This window comes from Protopterus annectens, chromosome 5.part0, assembly GCF_019279795.1.
Source record: "Protopterus annectens isolate FY-2018-M chromosome 5.part0, PAN1.0, whole genome shotgun sequence".
NCBI classification, from domain to species: domain Eukaryota; kingdom Metazoa; phylum Chordata; order Ceratodontiformes; family Protopteridae; genus Protopterus; species Protopterus annectens.
In genome coordinates, this window is record NC_056735.1 from 186,347,644 (window position 1) to 186,364,163 (window position 16,520).

At 40.2% G+C, this 16,520-nt stretch overlaps 1 protein-coding gene across 3 annotated transcripts in view; it reads right to left on the minus strand.

Annotated features, from left to right (window-relative positions):
• FAT3 (FAT atypical cadherin 3) overlaps positions 1–16,520 on the minus strand; it is a 2,670,157-nt gene that overhangs the window by 823,193 nt on the left and 1,830,444 nt on the right. For all 3 annotated transcript variants that reach the window (XM_044072199.1, XM_044072198.1, XM_044072200.1), the window contains exon 13: positions 10,751–10,984. In XM_044072199.1, the coding sequence (XP_043928134.1) occupies positions 10,751–10,984 (234 nt within the window). The remainder of the gene's footprint in view (positions 1–10,750; positions 10,985–16,520) is intronic.

Consider the following 16,520-nt stretch of genomic DNA (forward strand, 5'->3'; position numbering starts at 1 on the left):
GACTCTATCGTCAGGCACACTGATGTCCCGCTCACCAAGCTGAACAAGGAGAAGGTCACAGTGAGCTGCCTGTCGGGCGATAGGATCCGCCACATAACACAAGCACTCAGGTCACTCCAAGGCAAGTACAAATATGACTCAGTCATTGTCCATGTTGGTGTGAATGAGCTGAGATGTACCTCCCTGGACTACATGAAAAGAGACATAGAGGAGCTCTCTGAGCATGTAGCCCAGGCTGGTATGACCCTGACCTTGAGTAGTATCTTACCCTCACCAAGAATGATGCCACAATATGAAGACAAGATGATCAATTTCAACAATTGGCTTAAGTATTGGTGTCATTCAAAGGGGATCCAATGCCTGTCTTCCTGGGATGACATGCTCGACAAGCCACGATGCTTCGCTAGGGACGGCTTGCACCTGTCACCCCTGGGCTTTCGGATATTGGCAAAGGCTCTTGCTACCCCCATAGTGCCTTTTTTAGGCAAGGCTCAGAAGACAAACCCACCTCCATAGGTATCACAAGGGATAAGAAACTAAGAGTAATGCTACTCAACGCCAGAAGTATAAACCTCAAGATGCACGCACTCAAAACTCTCCTTAGCATGGAGAACATCGATATCTGTGCAGTAACAGAAACCTGGTTCAAGGCTCCCGAGAGCACCCCAGCACTACCAGGTTATACCTCATACCATGCTTTTCAGCCCCAAAACTTGGACCAAACCACGAAAGGAGGGGGATTATCAATATTCGTCAAAGATACCCACACCTTCAGGTTGGTGGCACAGCATGAAGCATCAGAGACTATCCATGTGCAACTAACAGTGGGTAAAACTGCCTTCCAGTTTATAGCCTGCAACAGACCCACCCTCCCAAACCCAGGAACCCCACTCGGCCTTCCTGAGAACACTGGAAAATATGAAGGTCTCTCTAAACACCATTATATTGGTCGACTTCAACTACCCAAACATAGACTGGGAGCATTACTCTAGCTCCAACATCCTAGCCCAAAGGTTCCTAGAATTTATAAACTCAAATGCTATGGAAGAACTTGTTACCACTCCCACAAGAGGGGAAAACATACTGGACCTGCTCATCACCGACATGGGGACTCTATGCTCCAGACCAGAAGTGTATCCCTCACTGGTAAGATCAGACCATAAACTAATCTTACTGGATATTCACATCCCGACTCCACCCCCTGCCCTGAAAACCACAGTGAAAAACTTCTCTAAAGCAAATTTCACACTTCTCAAAACCGAGGTGGAATCCTTCAAAGCCCCCGGGCCTGTGGAAAATACGGCCCAGATCGCAGAATCCTTTATAAATGCATTCTATGAACACCTTCAGGAATGCATGGATCATGCAATCCCAAATAAAACCAAGACCCAATCCTCCAAAGGCAGACGTCCTGTCTGGTGGACCCTAGCCATAAACAAACTATACAATAGAAGGAGGAAGCTACTACATGATAGAGCAAAATCCCAAAAAGGGAAGGCATCTCTGATCAGTATTAGCAAAAAACTACGGGCACTCATAAAATCGTCTAAGGCCAGCTTCGAGAGAAAAATTGCACAGAACACTAAGGATAATCACAAGGCTTTCTTTAGTTATGTTAGGAACCTGGGTGGGAATTCCCAGATATGCTCAGAATTAGTCCAAAATGACAAAAAATAGACCGAACCCACAGACATTGCCAACATCGTAGCTGACACGTTCAGCGCAAACTTCTCCCCCCCTCCCCACCAAAAGGGCAAATATCTATCCCAGCAGAGTGCTGCCCCCCTGACATCTCAGATGCTCAGGTAAGAGCTGCCCTCTCCAAAGCAAAAAACACAGCATCAATGGGACCAGACGGTATCCTGGGCTGCATCCTACATGAACTCCAAGAAGAGCTAAACCCAAACATAAAACTACTGTTCAATCTCAGACGTACTACAGGATATGTACCCAAAGAGTTGCATACAGCAACAGTGGTCCCTCTCCACAAAGGTGGTGCCTCAACGGATCCTGGAAACTATCGCCCCATAAGCCTGACTAGCTTGGTCTGCAAAGCTATGGAAAGGATCATCATGGACCTCATAAATAAAGATATTGGGGACCTACAGACACTGGATCCTACCCAGTTCGGCTTTGTTAAGGGCAGATCCTACCTCTTAAACCTGGTTGATTTCTTTGAAACAGTCACCAAGGCCATTGACGAGGGGAAGGTGGTCCACACAGCCTACCTGGACCTCGCAAAAGCCTTCAATACAATACCCCACTCGGGCATTATAGATAAGCTCACCAGCTTAAATATAAACCCCTATGTTATTAGATGGGTTGCAAACTGGCTCAAGGACAGAACCCACATGGTTAAAATTGCTGGAGCCATGTCAGACTCCAAACCAGTTACAAGTGGCGTCCCACAAGGCTCAGTCCTGGGACCTCTCTTGTTCGGTATATATTTCTCGGAGGTACAGGCCAACACGGAAGGACTGTGGCTGACCAAGTTCACAGATGACTGCAAACTGGGTGCCATAATCGACTCTCCAGCCGACACAAGCATCCTCCAAAAGGGCCTCATAGAAACAGACAACTGGTGCCAGAGCCATGGCCTCAAGCTAAATGCCAAAAAGTGTATAGTCATCCCCTTTGGCAAAAACAAAGTGCCCACAAATTACCACATAGGTGGTTATCCATTAAGTACAGAAGAAATATTTAGGGACCTGGGGACCCAAGTTGATAGCAATCTCTCATTTGACAACCACATGGCCAAAGTGGTTAGAAAAACATTTTATATAGCCCACCTAATCATGAAGGGATTCACATCTAGATCAGGGGAGGTCATCGTGCCTCTTTACTCATCCCTCATCAGGCCCATAATTGAGTACAATGCACCTTTTGGGATGTACCTTACCAGACACCTGCAGCAACTGGAAAGACCCCAAAAGTACCTCACCAAGAGGATCAAAGGGCTCAAAACAGATGCCATATGCTGCCCGGTTAAAGAAACTCCAGCTCTACTCAGTGGCATACCGCCTGCTCAGAGGCGATCTGTGCCTGACGTATAAAGCCATGTCCAACCTGGAATTAATGGACATGCTGCACCTCAGAAAATCCAAATCCCATCGAGCTACGTGCTCGAGAGACTTGAACCTCAGCACTGAAATAAATAGGACATGCTGGAGGGACAGATTCATAACCCAGAGGCTCCCTTCACTCTACAATAAAATCCCAGTCCAGGTTAGGCAGAGTCCCTCATTGACTCTCTTCAAGAGGAATCTTGATGAGTGGATGGGAGATCATAGGTTTACCCCGGGTATCACTTCTGTGTCACTGTTAGACAGAGGCACAGTATACTAACCTCGAAAAAGGGCATAGCAAAATCAATTTAAAATAGGTGGCGAAAGCCAAACACACTCTGGCTAGGCTTATAAATGCCCTAGGGCAGATAGCCTAGTATGAACCTATGAACCTATGAAGAGAGACATAATTGAGCTTGCTGATTATGTGTCTCAGGCAGGTATGTCCCTAGCCTTAAGCAGCATTCTGCCATCACCCAAAATGATGCCTCAATACAGAGAATGATTGACTTTAACAATTGGCTTAGTTTCTGGTGTCATTCTAGGGGGATCCTGTACCTGACAGCCTGGGAAGATATGATCGACAGACCACGATGCTTTGCCAGAGATGGCCTGCATCTGTCTCACCTGGGCTTCAGGCTTCTTGCCTCCCTTATAGTTCCTTTTTAGGAAAGGTGATGAGGCAAAACTACCAACATAAAAATTTCAACAAAACACAAATTAAAGGTCATGCTGATAAATGCTAGGAGTCTAAACATGAAACTGCACTCATTGCAAGCATTCCTAACCCTGGAAAATACTGACATATGTGCAGTCAAAGAAACCTGGTTCAAAGCTGTAGACAGCACCACTGCCTTACATGGCTACTCATCCTATTATACATTCAGATCCCAAACTGTGGGCAGTAAAGCCAAAGGAGGTGGAGTTTCAATATACATTAAAGACATATACACTTCCAGGCTGGACACTCAAGGTGCAGTTAACCATTGACAAAGACCCCTATTCAAACCATAGATAGCTACTGGCCCCCAAATCTGACTCAAGATGCCCAATCTGCCTATTTGGACCTGTTCAAATCTATCAAGATTCAACTCTTTACCCTGATCCTGGGTGACTTTAACTTCCCAAATATAGACTGAAAGAACTACTCATGCCAGAATACAAATGCCCAGAGATCCCTTGATTTTGTTAATCCAAATGCTTTGGAACAGCTAGTCGATACCCCCACAAGGGGTGATAATATCTTGGACTTGGTATTAACCAACATGAGTAACCACTGCAGCTTCCCTATAGTATCATCTTCTCAGGTAAGATCCAACCACAAAGTGGTCACTTTCGAAGTCACCATCTCCCCCAACCCTGCTCTAGCTAGGATCACACATAAAAACATCTCCAAAGCTGATTACAGCCTCCTTAGGGATGGTATAAACAGCTTCACAGCCCCCTCCCCCTCTGTAGGAACTAGCACCAATATCCAAAACTACACCAAAGCACTATATGAGCATTTATATAGACGCATGGAATCAGGAATACTCGACAGGACTAAATCATCCTCTGCAAGGAAGAGTAAACCTGCCTGGTGGACATCTGCAATAAAAAAGCTCTATAACAAAAGAAAAACATTGCTGTCCAAGACCAAGAAGGAGCAGGTGCCCAATTGGAAGCAATGTCTTCTTAGCCTGAACAGGCAAATAAGAGCACTAGTGAAATCTTCCAAACCAAACTTCGAGTCCAAATATGCCACATCTACTAAAGACAGTCATAAGGCCTTCTTCACATATGTCCGCAATCTCAAAGGAAGCACCCAGATCTGTTCAGAACTGGTGCTTAAGGACACCACATATACAAATACAGTAGATACAGCAAACTTGCTGGCTGACAGATTCAGTGAAAACCTTACCCCTCTGTCCCCCCATCAGTAAATCAGGACATCCCCAGTACCTGCTTCCCTTCCACTTATATCTAGGCAACATTTCATCACTGCTCTCTCAAAGGCAAAAAATACAGCCTCCATGGGACCTGATAACATCCCAGGCTGCATCCTACATGAACTCAAGCAGGAACTTTCAGCACCATAAGGCACCCTATTCAACCAAAGTCTAAGTACTGGCTTCATCCCAGCTGAGTGGAGGACGGCCACTGTCATCCCTTTACACAAAGTTGGAGTGTACACTGAACTGGGAAATTATAGACCCATCAGCCTAACTAGCCTGATCTGCAAGGCCATTGAATGGATTATCATGGACCTCATTAACAAGGACATTGGTAACCTCCAAACACTTGATCCCACACAGTTTGTCTTTGATAAATTTGGTTGACTTCTTTGAGACAGTCACCAAAGCCATGGATGAGGGGAAGCCAGTGCACACCGCCTACCTTGACCTGGACAAAGTCTTTGACACTATTCCCCACTTGGGCATAATAGATAAACTCTCTCCACTAGGCATCAATCCATATGTTACCAGATGGGTAGTAAACTGGCTCATTGACAGAACCCACATATTCAAAATAGGGGAAGCCACCTCATGCAGTAGACCTGTAACAAGCGGCGTATCCCAGAGTTCGGTCTTGGGGCCTCTGTTATTTGGGATATACTTTTCTGAGGTGCAGGCCAAAACCAGTGGACTACGGCTGACCAAGTTTACAGACGTCCTCCAAGAAGGTCTCACTCAGACAAATGACTGGTGCCAGAAACATGGCCTCAAACTGAATATCAAAAAATGCATCCCCTTTGGGGAGAGTGACATCCCCACAATTTATCATATTTATGACAATGTCCTAAGCACTCAATCAGTCGTGAGGGATTTGGGCACCCAGGTGATAGCAACCTGACTTTTGACCACCATGTTGCTTCCATTGTACGGAAAGCCTTCTACATGGCCCACCTCATAAATAAGGGTATCTCATCCAGGGACAAGGAGGTCATAACATCCCTGTATTCTTCCCTTATAAGGCCCTTTATTGAGTACAATGCCCTTTTCAGCATGTACCTTGCAAAGCCCATGCAACAGCTGGAGAGACCACAGTGGTTCCTCACCAGGAGAATCCAGGGCCTCAAACATCTACCATACACAGATATCATACACATATCTACCATACACAGATATTGTACTCAGTTTCATACATACTCCTCCTAGCATACAAGGCAATCATGGACCCCACCTTGATGGGACTGCTGCATATCCGCAAGTCAAGCTCCACTCGACCAACCCACACGTGTGGCCTCAACCTGGTCTGTGACATCAACAAGACTTGTTGGCAGGACAGATTTGTGTCCTAGACACTCTTCCATCTATGGAATAGACTCGCTCTACACATCAAGTAGAGTACCTCTTTATCCCTTTTTAAGCGCAACCTGGATAACTGGATGGGAAACAGAAAATATACCCCTGGGATTCCACCCATGTCCCTGCTGGACAGGGGCATTGGGTGCTGATTTGTCTAAACATGGGCTAAACTCTTAGCTAGGCTTATAAGGGTCTCAGGGCCAATAGCCTAGTAACCTCCTATGATCCTAGTACATATCTATGAACTTTTTGAGAATATATACATGGTATTTGAAAAAATGTTGTCATATAACCGAACTGAAATGTTTGTAAAACCCATATATCTATGGTAATCTGTTGCCAAGCAAAAAGAGAAATTTGCCACCTATAACCACAGGGATAGAGGTAAAAGGGAAGTGGAAGTAATTTTAAATATTTCTGTGTTTATATTTCTCTTCCTGTGAAACTTCAATTATTATTAAAATGGCTTCCTTTATAATGTCTTTACTGATGAAACTATAAAAGGTTTCTCACATGGACTATTACTTCTTTTATCCTGAGAAGTAGGAGATTGCATGCATTTCTTTAAAAGATTTGTTTTTTATTTCTGTGTGGGGGGGTCACAATAATATTAGCTGATGGATGACCAAAGATTCTTGAGCGAAAGGGAAATTAAGCAGTTTACTTCTAACATCTTTAGTGTTAGGTTTAGTTCTATACCATGTAGGTCTTCTCAAAATAATCATCACAGTGGCAGGCCTTGAAGAACTATCAATAGCATTCAGTGTGTGACCGCCTGACCTGTCTACTACAGAAAGCAGCTTTTCCTTTCTATTAATAATGTTACTTACAGCAATAAGCTGTAAGTTTTACTGAATCTGGCTAACACCTGAGGTTTTGGAAGGTTACATGTGTACTGAATAATTAGGTGCCCTAGCAGCTTAAACACTAGATGAGTAAACCTGTTTCTGTGCTGACTAAATGTTAGACAGTGAAATAGTAGTAGGATTGAGTTTGCGGGTATTACGTAGGTCTAGTCTATTTGAAGGCTTTCCCTATATCTTGTCAGCTTTCTTTAAAGCAGCAGGCTGTGCCTCGGGTTCCTATTAACTTTTAAAACATCCTTATGAATGTAATAAAGTGGAGATGCTGTCCAATTTGCTTCAGAAAACCTCTTTAACCCTCTACATCCATTTTTAGGTGAGGAATGATTACTGAAATGAAGATTTTGATCTGTCAGAATCTTGAAAGAGAATTCATTTTCTTGATGTACAAACTTTCCTTATGCAGTAGATATATGAGGGAAAGGCAATCTTTGTTGTTTTCCTTTCTGGGTTTTGTCAGTCATAACGGTTAGCTCAGTCTAAGCTGTTTAATTAATTTATAATCTGGCCATCTTTTCATTCACTTATACTTCTCGTCTTGACTATAACAGGAGGCAGTTTTTGGGCAGTGAATATAAATAGTTTAAGTGACCATTTGCAAATATCTCTTATCTGTTGAGATTTTTCACCTCAGTCTATGTGGAATATTAGTTACTACTTATTTCAATAGTGTACTACTTTAAGTATGATCTAGTTGGCTATATTTTAGTTTCTGTGATTATGAATGTATTGGACATGCTGTTTTTTTTGGACCTAATAAGTCTATATTAAAGTCGGCTATAAGTTTTCAGTTTCATTTACTGTTAATTTGAAGGATGTCTTGTAAGGCTCTGTGAAGGAGTGAAGAGCTTGAAGGATGGAGCATGTATACTGTTATTATGGTGAGCTTGGTTCATAGTTTCATAGATTAGTACTAGGCTAATTGGCCTTGTGGGCCACTTTAAGCCTAGCAGATTACCCTATGTGAGAATCAAACCGTGCACCTTGTGTCTGCAAGGTAAATACCTTAACCATTATGCCAACCTCCCACTGTCACTGATTAAGAACATTTTCATCCTTGATATTGTTCTCAGAGACTGACTTTAATTATAGTTTTTTTTTGGATACTAACAACATGATGTCACTCTTTTTGCTTACCTGGTCTGTTATTTAGAGAGGTAGGATATTTGATTTGGATGAAGGTGGAGTGGCATGTATTACATTTAAGCAATGTCTCAGTTATTCCTGGCATTTTGGGTTTGTTTTCCATTATCTAGGCTATTAGACTGTTTGTATTTTTTTTATAATATATGTGTGTATGTGGCATATAGTGAATTCCTTGTTTGACTTTTGGTTCAGTGGAATTGTTGTTGCTTGTCCTGTGTGTTGTGATGACCACCTATGGTGCCACCTCCACAAAAGTGACATCATCTGACACAAAAGGCCACAAATACCTCTTCTTCCCCAGCCACTCATGTTTTCCTTTCTGAGAAGCCTTAACTCTGGTTTTCTTTTCCGAGAATCGTTAACTTACTGGACTAGCTAGCACACTCCTGACTTCAGTTCTGCAAAGCAAACAGTACAGCTGCTGTGGGGCTGTCAAAAACATATATAACCAAAAAAATAGCAAAATAATACTCTCCACTATGCTGAATGATTTCTGTGCACTTTCCAAAGAAATGTAACTTGAATTCCGAGCATTATTTAATGTTGTATGTAGAGACATTAAACAGAAGAGGTCCTGATTTTAAAACTTTTGTGACCTAAAGCAAACCATCTTCAGAAAGAACTTGTTTGTCACCATCCCATATAATTTCCTGCTTTTGCAATTTATGATCAGTTTTAACATGCTAAGACACACTCAAAAACATGAGATTCTATGAGGAACAGTCAGCAGTGAGTGTGAAATACAGACATACCCCATTTGTTATTCTGGGTTCTATGTTAAATCAGTGAACGCTGATTTACCGACCCTCTTTAAGTGAAAGCTTAAAATCCCAAACACTCAGAGCAGCGATTTTTGTTTTCCAAATGGAAAAAAATCGCTGTTCCACAAAAAACAAAACAAAACAACCCCCACCATCAAAACATTAAATAAAGTGGGGGGCTGTGCCCCCTACACCACCCTACTTAACTATACCAACTCCGAGATCACACCATAGTGGAGGAAATGGCAAAGTTCTGAGTGGAATTTTCAGCTTTCGCTTAAAGAGGGTCGATAAATCACCGTTTTCTTTTTTTAAGCATTCGCTGATTTAATATAGACCCTTATTCGGTTGTATGCAACCTCTTTTTTATCACTTATTCAAAGCGGCATATTTGATTGTTTAACAAGATTCACTTGCTGCTGTAGTTACAAAACTTTCTTTTGTTTTGTGTGCTACTAAAAACATATTTACTGATTTGTAGATGCTTGACTCTTGACTGTTAAAAGTTTGTGAATTGACTGATACCTGGTTTAGCCAGTCACTAAAAAGTCTTTGCAGATTCAATTAATAAACTGCGATCATAACATGCATTAACAAAATGCACAACACTGGTGACAGTTTTGTCAGATGAAGTGACATGAAAACAAAGCCATCTAACAACCACATAACTCAAATTTCTATGCATCTGAAAAGCTAGAGTGTACACTTCAAGTGTTGGTACTGGCTGCAAATGATATATTGCAGCTTCATCAGGTCATTATTTTTGTTTACAAACTCCAGTATGCTTGGAATAAAACTAATTTAGAAGTAAATGACCTGGATTCTGAATTCATCAAAACCTAGTTAATTGGTTTCACCTTCACACATGCAGGGAACATATCAATCAATCTTTCAGCAATTAATCAGATTTTTGGTATAGTTTGTTTGGTCAGTTGGTAATCTGTGTATTACATACACAGTAATATTTCACAAAACTACTACTGATACTATCAGTGAGTGAGTTACATTAATACTCAGCTTACTTCTATTTATCCCACTTTCTCATCAATTTGTAGTTTCTACATTCTTCTGACTCAAATTAGAGAGTCGCACCTTCCACCTGCAGCCACTTTTCTGCTCAGACCTGGATTTTTTCCAGTCTTTGGTAAACACTGAATAAAAGCGTTCAGCATTTATTTCTGCATGTCAGATACCTTTTATGATGTCTACGTATTGCCTTGGTCCATAATATCTCAAAATGTTTTTTCTGATGCCTGTATTCCCAGGTGTATTCCTCACTTCCTTGTCTTTCTCACTTGTCTTGTTCTCATCATATTCTGTATCTTCATACATCACCTGGAAAATCTCCAAGGTTAGGTATTTGATACATAGTAACAGAGTACAAGGAAAAAAGTTGTGTTGGCTTTTTTCTAAAAACTGACATAATCCAAGAAATAAATATCAGATGTATGCAGTGATGCTACTACTAATAGATGGCTTCCCAACAAAGTGTCTGCCTGTGTTCTTGGACATAAAAGGGAATGTGTACATCCAGTATTTCAGAGACAAAAGCATATGCAATTAAAGCTAACGAAGTAACTATTAAAGCACGTTAAGTTCTTTGTTAGTGAAAATTGTCATTTACTTACCCACGTCAGGGTCAGTTGCATGTACTCTTTTTAACAAAGCTTTAATGGCTGTATTCTCATAGACAGAAACATCATAATGGTTAGATGAAAACACTGGTGGGTTGTCATTGACATCATCCAGAATCAAAACTATGTCACACTGGCAGTATCGCCCTCCACTATCTGTTGCTCTGGTAACCAAATTGTACACAGGGATCCCTTCACGGTCCAAAGCAGCAAAACTTCTTAATTCCCCTAGAATAAAATGAAACATAACATGAATATGCAATGGTACTTGCTTGATTATAGTAACACACTGAGTAGCTGTATTTGAAAAGTAATTGACAATAATTAAGAAAAATGCAGAATTCACATCAGACAAGTGTCAAATTCCAAGAGAAAATTGTGTGATGGATGAAAATCGTAGCCAGTACAGAGTTTAGACATGAGCAAGATCTAATTCCACACAGGTATTTCTGGTTTGCAGATGGAGTAATTTTGCTAGTAGTTGTAAAGTGTAACACAGTTTAGCAGTCAATGAAATCTTACTCTCAGGAAATGAATGTGCCATCTCATATTTATACCACATAAAAGACACCGGTTACATGGATTGTCGGTAGAGAGGGCAGCAGCCATGCAGAGCACCAGAAGTGCCTTAAGACAGAGACAAATTTCCACTGCATCAACAGTGAACCAAAATGAAGAAACATAAGAAATCTTATGAGATAAAAGTCTCATTATATGGACCAAATACAGCAAGCCATACAGACTGGTCATACAGAGATAATGTGAATTAGCATGTGGCTACAAGTATAAACGAAGAATAAATAGGCACAACTACCCCATCTCATACTTCTGCAGTAAATTGTTGCCTTTCTAAGAAAGCCTGTTGACATATAGATAAGTATCTCCACTGTGGGTTATCAGATTTAACAATCTCTACCATGGGAGACGAGATAGACTGGCTGATGAAAAGCTCTGTCCCCAAGGATGCAAACTGGATTACCATAGCAGCAGTCATCCATACACACCAGAATAGTAGTTGAAGAACCTGTACAGTGCACCAGGAGGCATATTCAAACACACTAATACCACTGCATGCTTGCTACCAGAGATGTCTTAAAGGTACCAAAGGTTCAAAGGTAACTGCAAGGTTAGTGATCCATGAGGATCTTAAGAAGCCTGGTCTTGCATTCCCAAGATAACTATTATCCCTTATATTTTGCAATGTGAATCTCCAAAAGGGAGGACATTACCAGTATATGATGGCCTCTTCCACAACTTGGTGCTTCTGCCCACCCCAGCACACAGCAAGTTCTTAGATAATGAAAAGGGTCATCGCTGCTGGGAAGTGAGGACCCTTCCAAAAAGGTATTACAGCGGAGTGTTGTCTGACAGCACTTGGAAGGGGGGTAAGTAGATCTGTTAGGAATCAGCCAGGGACAGAGATCAGCCCTGATATTTACAGAAAAGGAAACAAAAATCTTTGAGCAGTTTGTAGGTGTACCTTCCAGACACATGCATACACATACACGCACGCACGCACGCACGCACACACACACACACACACACACACACACACACAGACACACACACACACACACACACACACACACACACACACACACACACACACACACACACACACACACACACACACACACACACACACACACACACACACAGACACACACACACACACACAGACACACAGACACACAGACACACACAGACACACACACACACACACACACACACACACACACACACACAGACACACACACACACACACACACACACACACACACACACACACACACTGTTTTTCACAGACAGGGTTTTGCTTTTCTAAGAGCATTCTATTATTGTCAACATATACTGGTAAATTATTTTCTTTAAGCTACAGTATTTGCAACAGTATTATAAAGAAGTGAAGGTGCTGACACAGTAAGGAATTACACAAACTGGCAATAAAGTTCAAAGTACTTAGATTGCAAAATACAGTACTGGACAATTGTTACCTCACAGTAAACCCAGATTAGTTTAAGGGGAAAACTCTACCGTGGAGAGTCTCTTACTATACATCTCTGACAGATGAACAGATAACGGGATTCTGTGAATGGCATGTTGAGAAATACTGTCTCTAATACAGGGACTCAGGCAAAGAATTAAAAATAATTCCATTAGATTTGCTGAGAAATCAGCTGTTGGGGGGTGACTCTGTAAATGGCTATCAAACTCTAGATGACATTCACACAAATGGTCACAAATGCATATGAACATAAGATGCAAACTGAAACAGGCCATTAATCCATTCAAAATATCTTACTATTGATATTAACATTAATATGGATACCACCCTCCTGTCCTGGCTTTAACACCTCCCACTGCTCCAAACCCATTCATAAATCTATTCTCACACATAAATAACTTATCCCTACCATCACATAGAGCAAGAACTTTGAGTCCCATCACTCACTGAGCTTAATTAATTAATTTTGTGTCACTGTCACAAAAGCCTTCTTTTCAACTCAAGGCAACAACCACACCTATAATTTCTCCTTATTTCCTTCTCTGAAACTTGTTCTGAGACAGCTGTGTGTGACAATGTCACTTCTTGTCTTTGCTGCTTGACTGTTTCACTTCCAGTATGCAAACCTTTAGTACTGCAAGGCTTGCCATGTATTCCAGATCCCCTAGCAGTTCAATGTCTGCAGCTGTTTCTCAAGGCTTTCCAATAGTCTTATGACATTTTTGAGGCATGTCCTCCAAAAGTGAGCAGAACATTCTAGATGTGGCCTCAGAAATATATCATGTATGGATCAGATGCCCATGACATAAACAGTACACTTCAGTGATTGATTTCTTCCACTCTTGTTCAGCACCACACACACACACACACACACACACACACACACACACACACACACACACACACACACACACACACACACACACACACACAGTAACTGAACCTTGGGATAATTATGACTTTTTGCTCTTCTCTGCTCACCATTCCAAATGTACTAGCACCACCACAGTGTTTATATACTTTTGATACCCGTCTCAATGTACATCATTCGGCATTTTGTATTGGAGAATTCCAGCTACAAATACTCATCCTGTACAGCAGTTAGTACACTAGAGCCCTCTCCCCAAGTCTGTGCCTGTTACCCTGCTGGAGACTGTAGCAATGTGAGAGAATGGGGAACAATTGATTGGAGTAGAGACAGGACTAGTTGGATTTCCCAGATGTCCATTTTAGGCTTGTGCTGTTTGATGTGCTTGTGTCAGATAGTATCAATTTCATGATTTAGGAAGTTAACCTATTTGTAGATTACACAGGGTAGGGTGTTTGTTGTGAACCACTGCCAGCAGCAGCCTCATTCAAATGCTATTGCCTCTCTTATATTATAGACATATGCGTATACGTATGCAAGCATGTGTATGTGTGTATATTATATATATATATATATATATATATATATATATATATATATATATATATATATATATATATATATATATATATATATATATATCATATCATACCTTTTAACCTCTTAGAGCAAGAAATCTGGTCAAAGCCATAAATAATAGGGGGATAAAGGCCCAAAATAGGGACAATTTTTAAATATTGCTCTTACAAACTTAGAAAGTTGATATAATAACAGATTTCGCATTAGTATGAATTTTCTGAAGGGTATGCAGTCTGAAACTCAAATGTCTGTCATTTTTCTGACTTTTTCTCAAAAAACAAACAAACAAAATAACTTAAAGAAACAAACAGGCAAAGGGCATTCACCGGACTAGAACTAATTCAATTTACTGAAAGCACTTTCGAATGTAAAAATTCACAAACTTCCTCAGACAAACACAGTTGTTAACTGACTTAGTTTAAATAACCCTCCACATCAATGACATCATATCCTGTAAAACATTTAAAAAGATATTGCCCATTAAATCACAATGTAATCACAAGAACATATTTCATTCTATATAAAGTTAATTTCACCTATAACAAAACTTAATTAATTACGTTAATTAACATATAAATATATGCAAGTATATTAAAACATATAACAATATTAAAACTAGTACACAATTGGTCATTTAACATCTATTTAAGGCCTTAAGCTTCAAAATACATTTAATGGAACTGTATTCATTTAAACTGGGATAGGTCTAAGCGTTAGTTAATACTTGCCACCATAATTCTCTAAGTTCTAACTCCACAGATACTGGCCCACCTCTAATATTAGTGTGTATTTGTTCGATAACAAAAAACAAAAATGAATGCTCAGGACATTCAATAATATGTTTCGCTAAAGCGTTGTTTACATCTTTCCTATTAATGCTATATAAATGTTCATATATTCTCTTTCTAAAGTGCCTATCAGTTTTACCAATATAGAACTGGGGGCAATTTTGACACTGGGCTAAATATACCACACCAGTGGCATTACAATTATATTTACCCTTAACTCTATATTTATTTCTACCTATGGAAAAACTATTAGTCACTTTAATATGTCTACACATTCTACAAGAACCACATTTGTACATGCCTCCATCCTTTTGTAAAGGGGGCAATACAGTCTCAACCAAATTTTTAAGGTTCCGTCCCCTTTTATAAACAAGTTGAGGCATATATGGTATCTTGTTTCTAATAAAGGTGTCCTCTTTCAACACCACCCATTTCTTGTATAGAATACCCCGCAGCCTCAATACAAAAAGATGTAATAAAATACAATGAGGCATTAGATGTGTTACCTTCATTAGATATAGTATTCATATTAGAGGAATTCAAATTCGGACCACCAATACCACAGTCATTAGTATTTACACCATTAATGACTTCAATTCTACCAAGAATGGGTTTAAACCAACCATTATTATGTTTATTACTAACCTCAGATATAAGGTTGTCAATGAAGGTAGATGGGTATCCCCTTGCTATAAACATTGTTTTAAGTACATTCATCCCAAAAATCATCCTCTAAAGTGGTCATTCGGGCCGCTCTAACTAGCTGGCCTTTAATAACAGCACATTTCTGATAATGGGGATAAGCACTACTGAAGTGAAGAAAACTATTAGAAAATGTTGGCTTATGGTAGATTTTTGCAATATAACCCAAATTCACCATATCCTTAATAAGAAATACATCCAAAAATGATATCTTAATGTTATTAAATTCAAAGGTAAAACTCAAAAATGAAGTAAGATTAGATAATATAGAGACAAATTCCGCAGCCTCACTTTCATCACCTTTAAATAAAACAAAACCATTGTCCAAATAACGTGTACCAGCAAACAAATTCTTTAAAGATGTCAAGTTTAAACAGAATCTCATTTTTCCAATATGCCATAACGGTATTCGCAAAGCTCCCCCCACAGGGGGAACCCATGGCAACACCAAATTTTTGATGATAAAAATTGCCTTTAAACAAAATATAATTATTAGAGAGCACAATGTCCAGTAAATATTCTATTAAGTTAATTTCATCACCTGGAACACCTTGCTTAAACAAAAACTCGCAAACCCATTTGACACCTAATTTCTGAGGAATAACAGTATAAAGGTCACGGACATCGATGGTTAAAAAATTCATTTAGTCATCAAATCTTAAGCCATTCATTGCTTCCAAAAAACTCCATGAATCCTGGCATATTTGTGGTTGATTCTCCAAATATTTTTTAAGTTTAGAGTCAACCAGTTTAGCACACCCATAAGTTATACTGCTACGTCGGTCCACAATCGGGTGGAAAGATGGTTTACTCAAGTTTTTG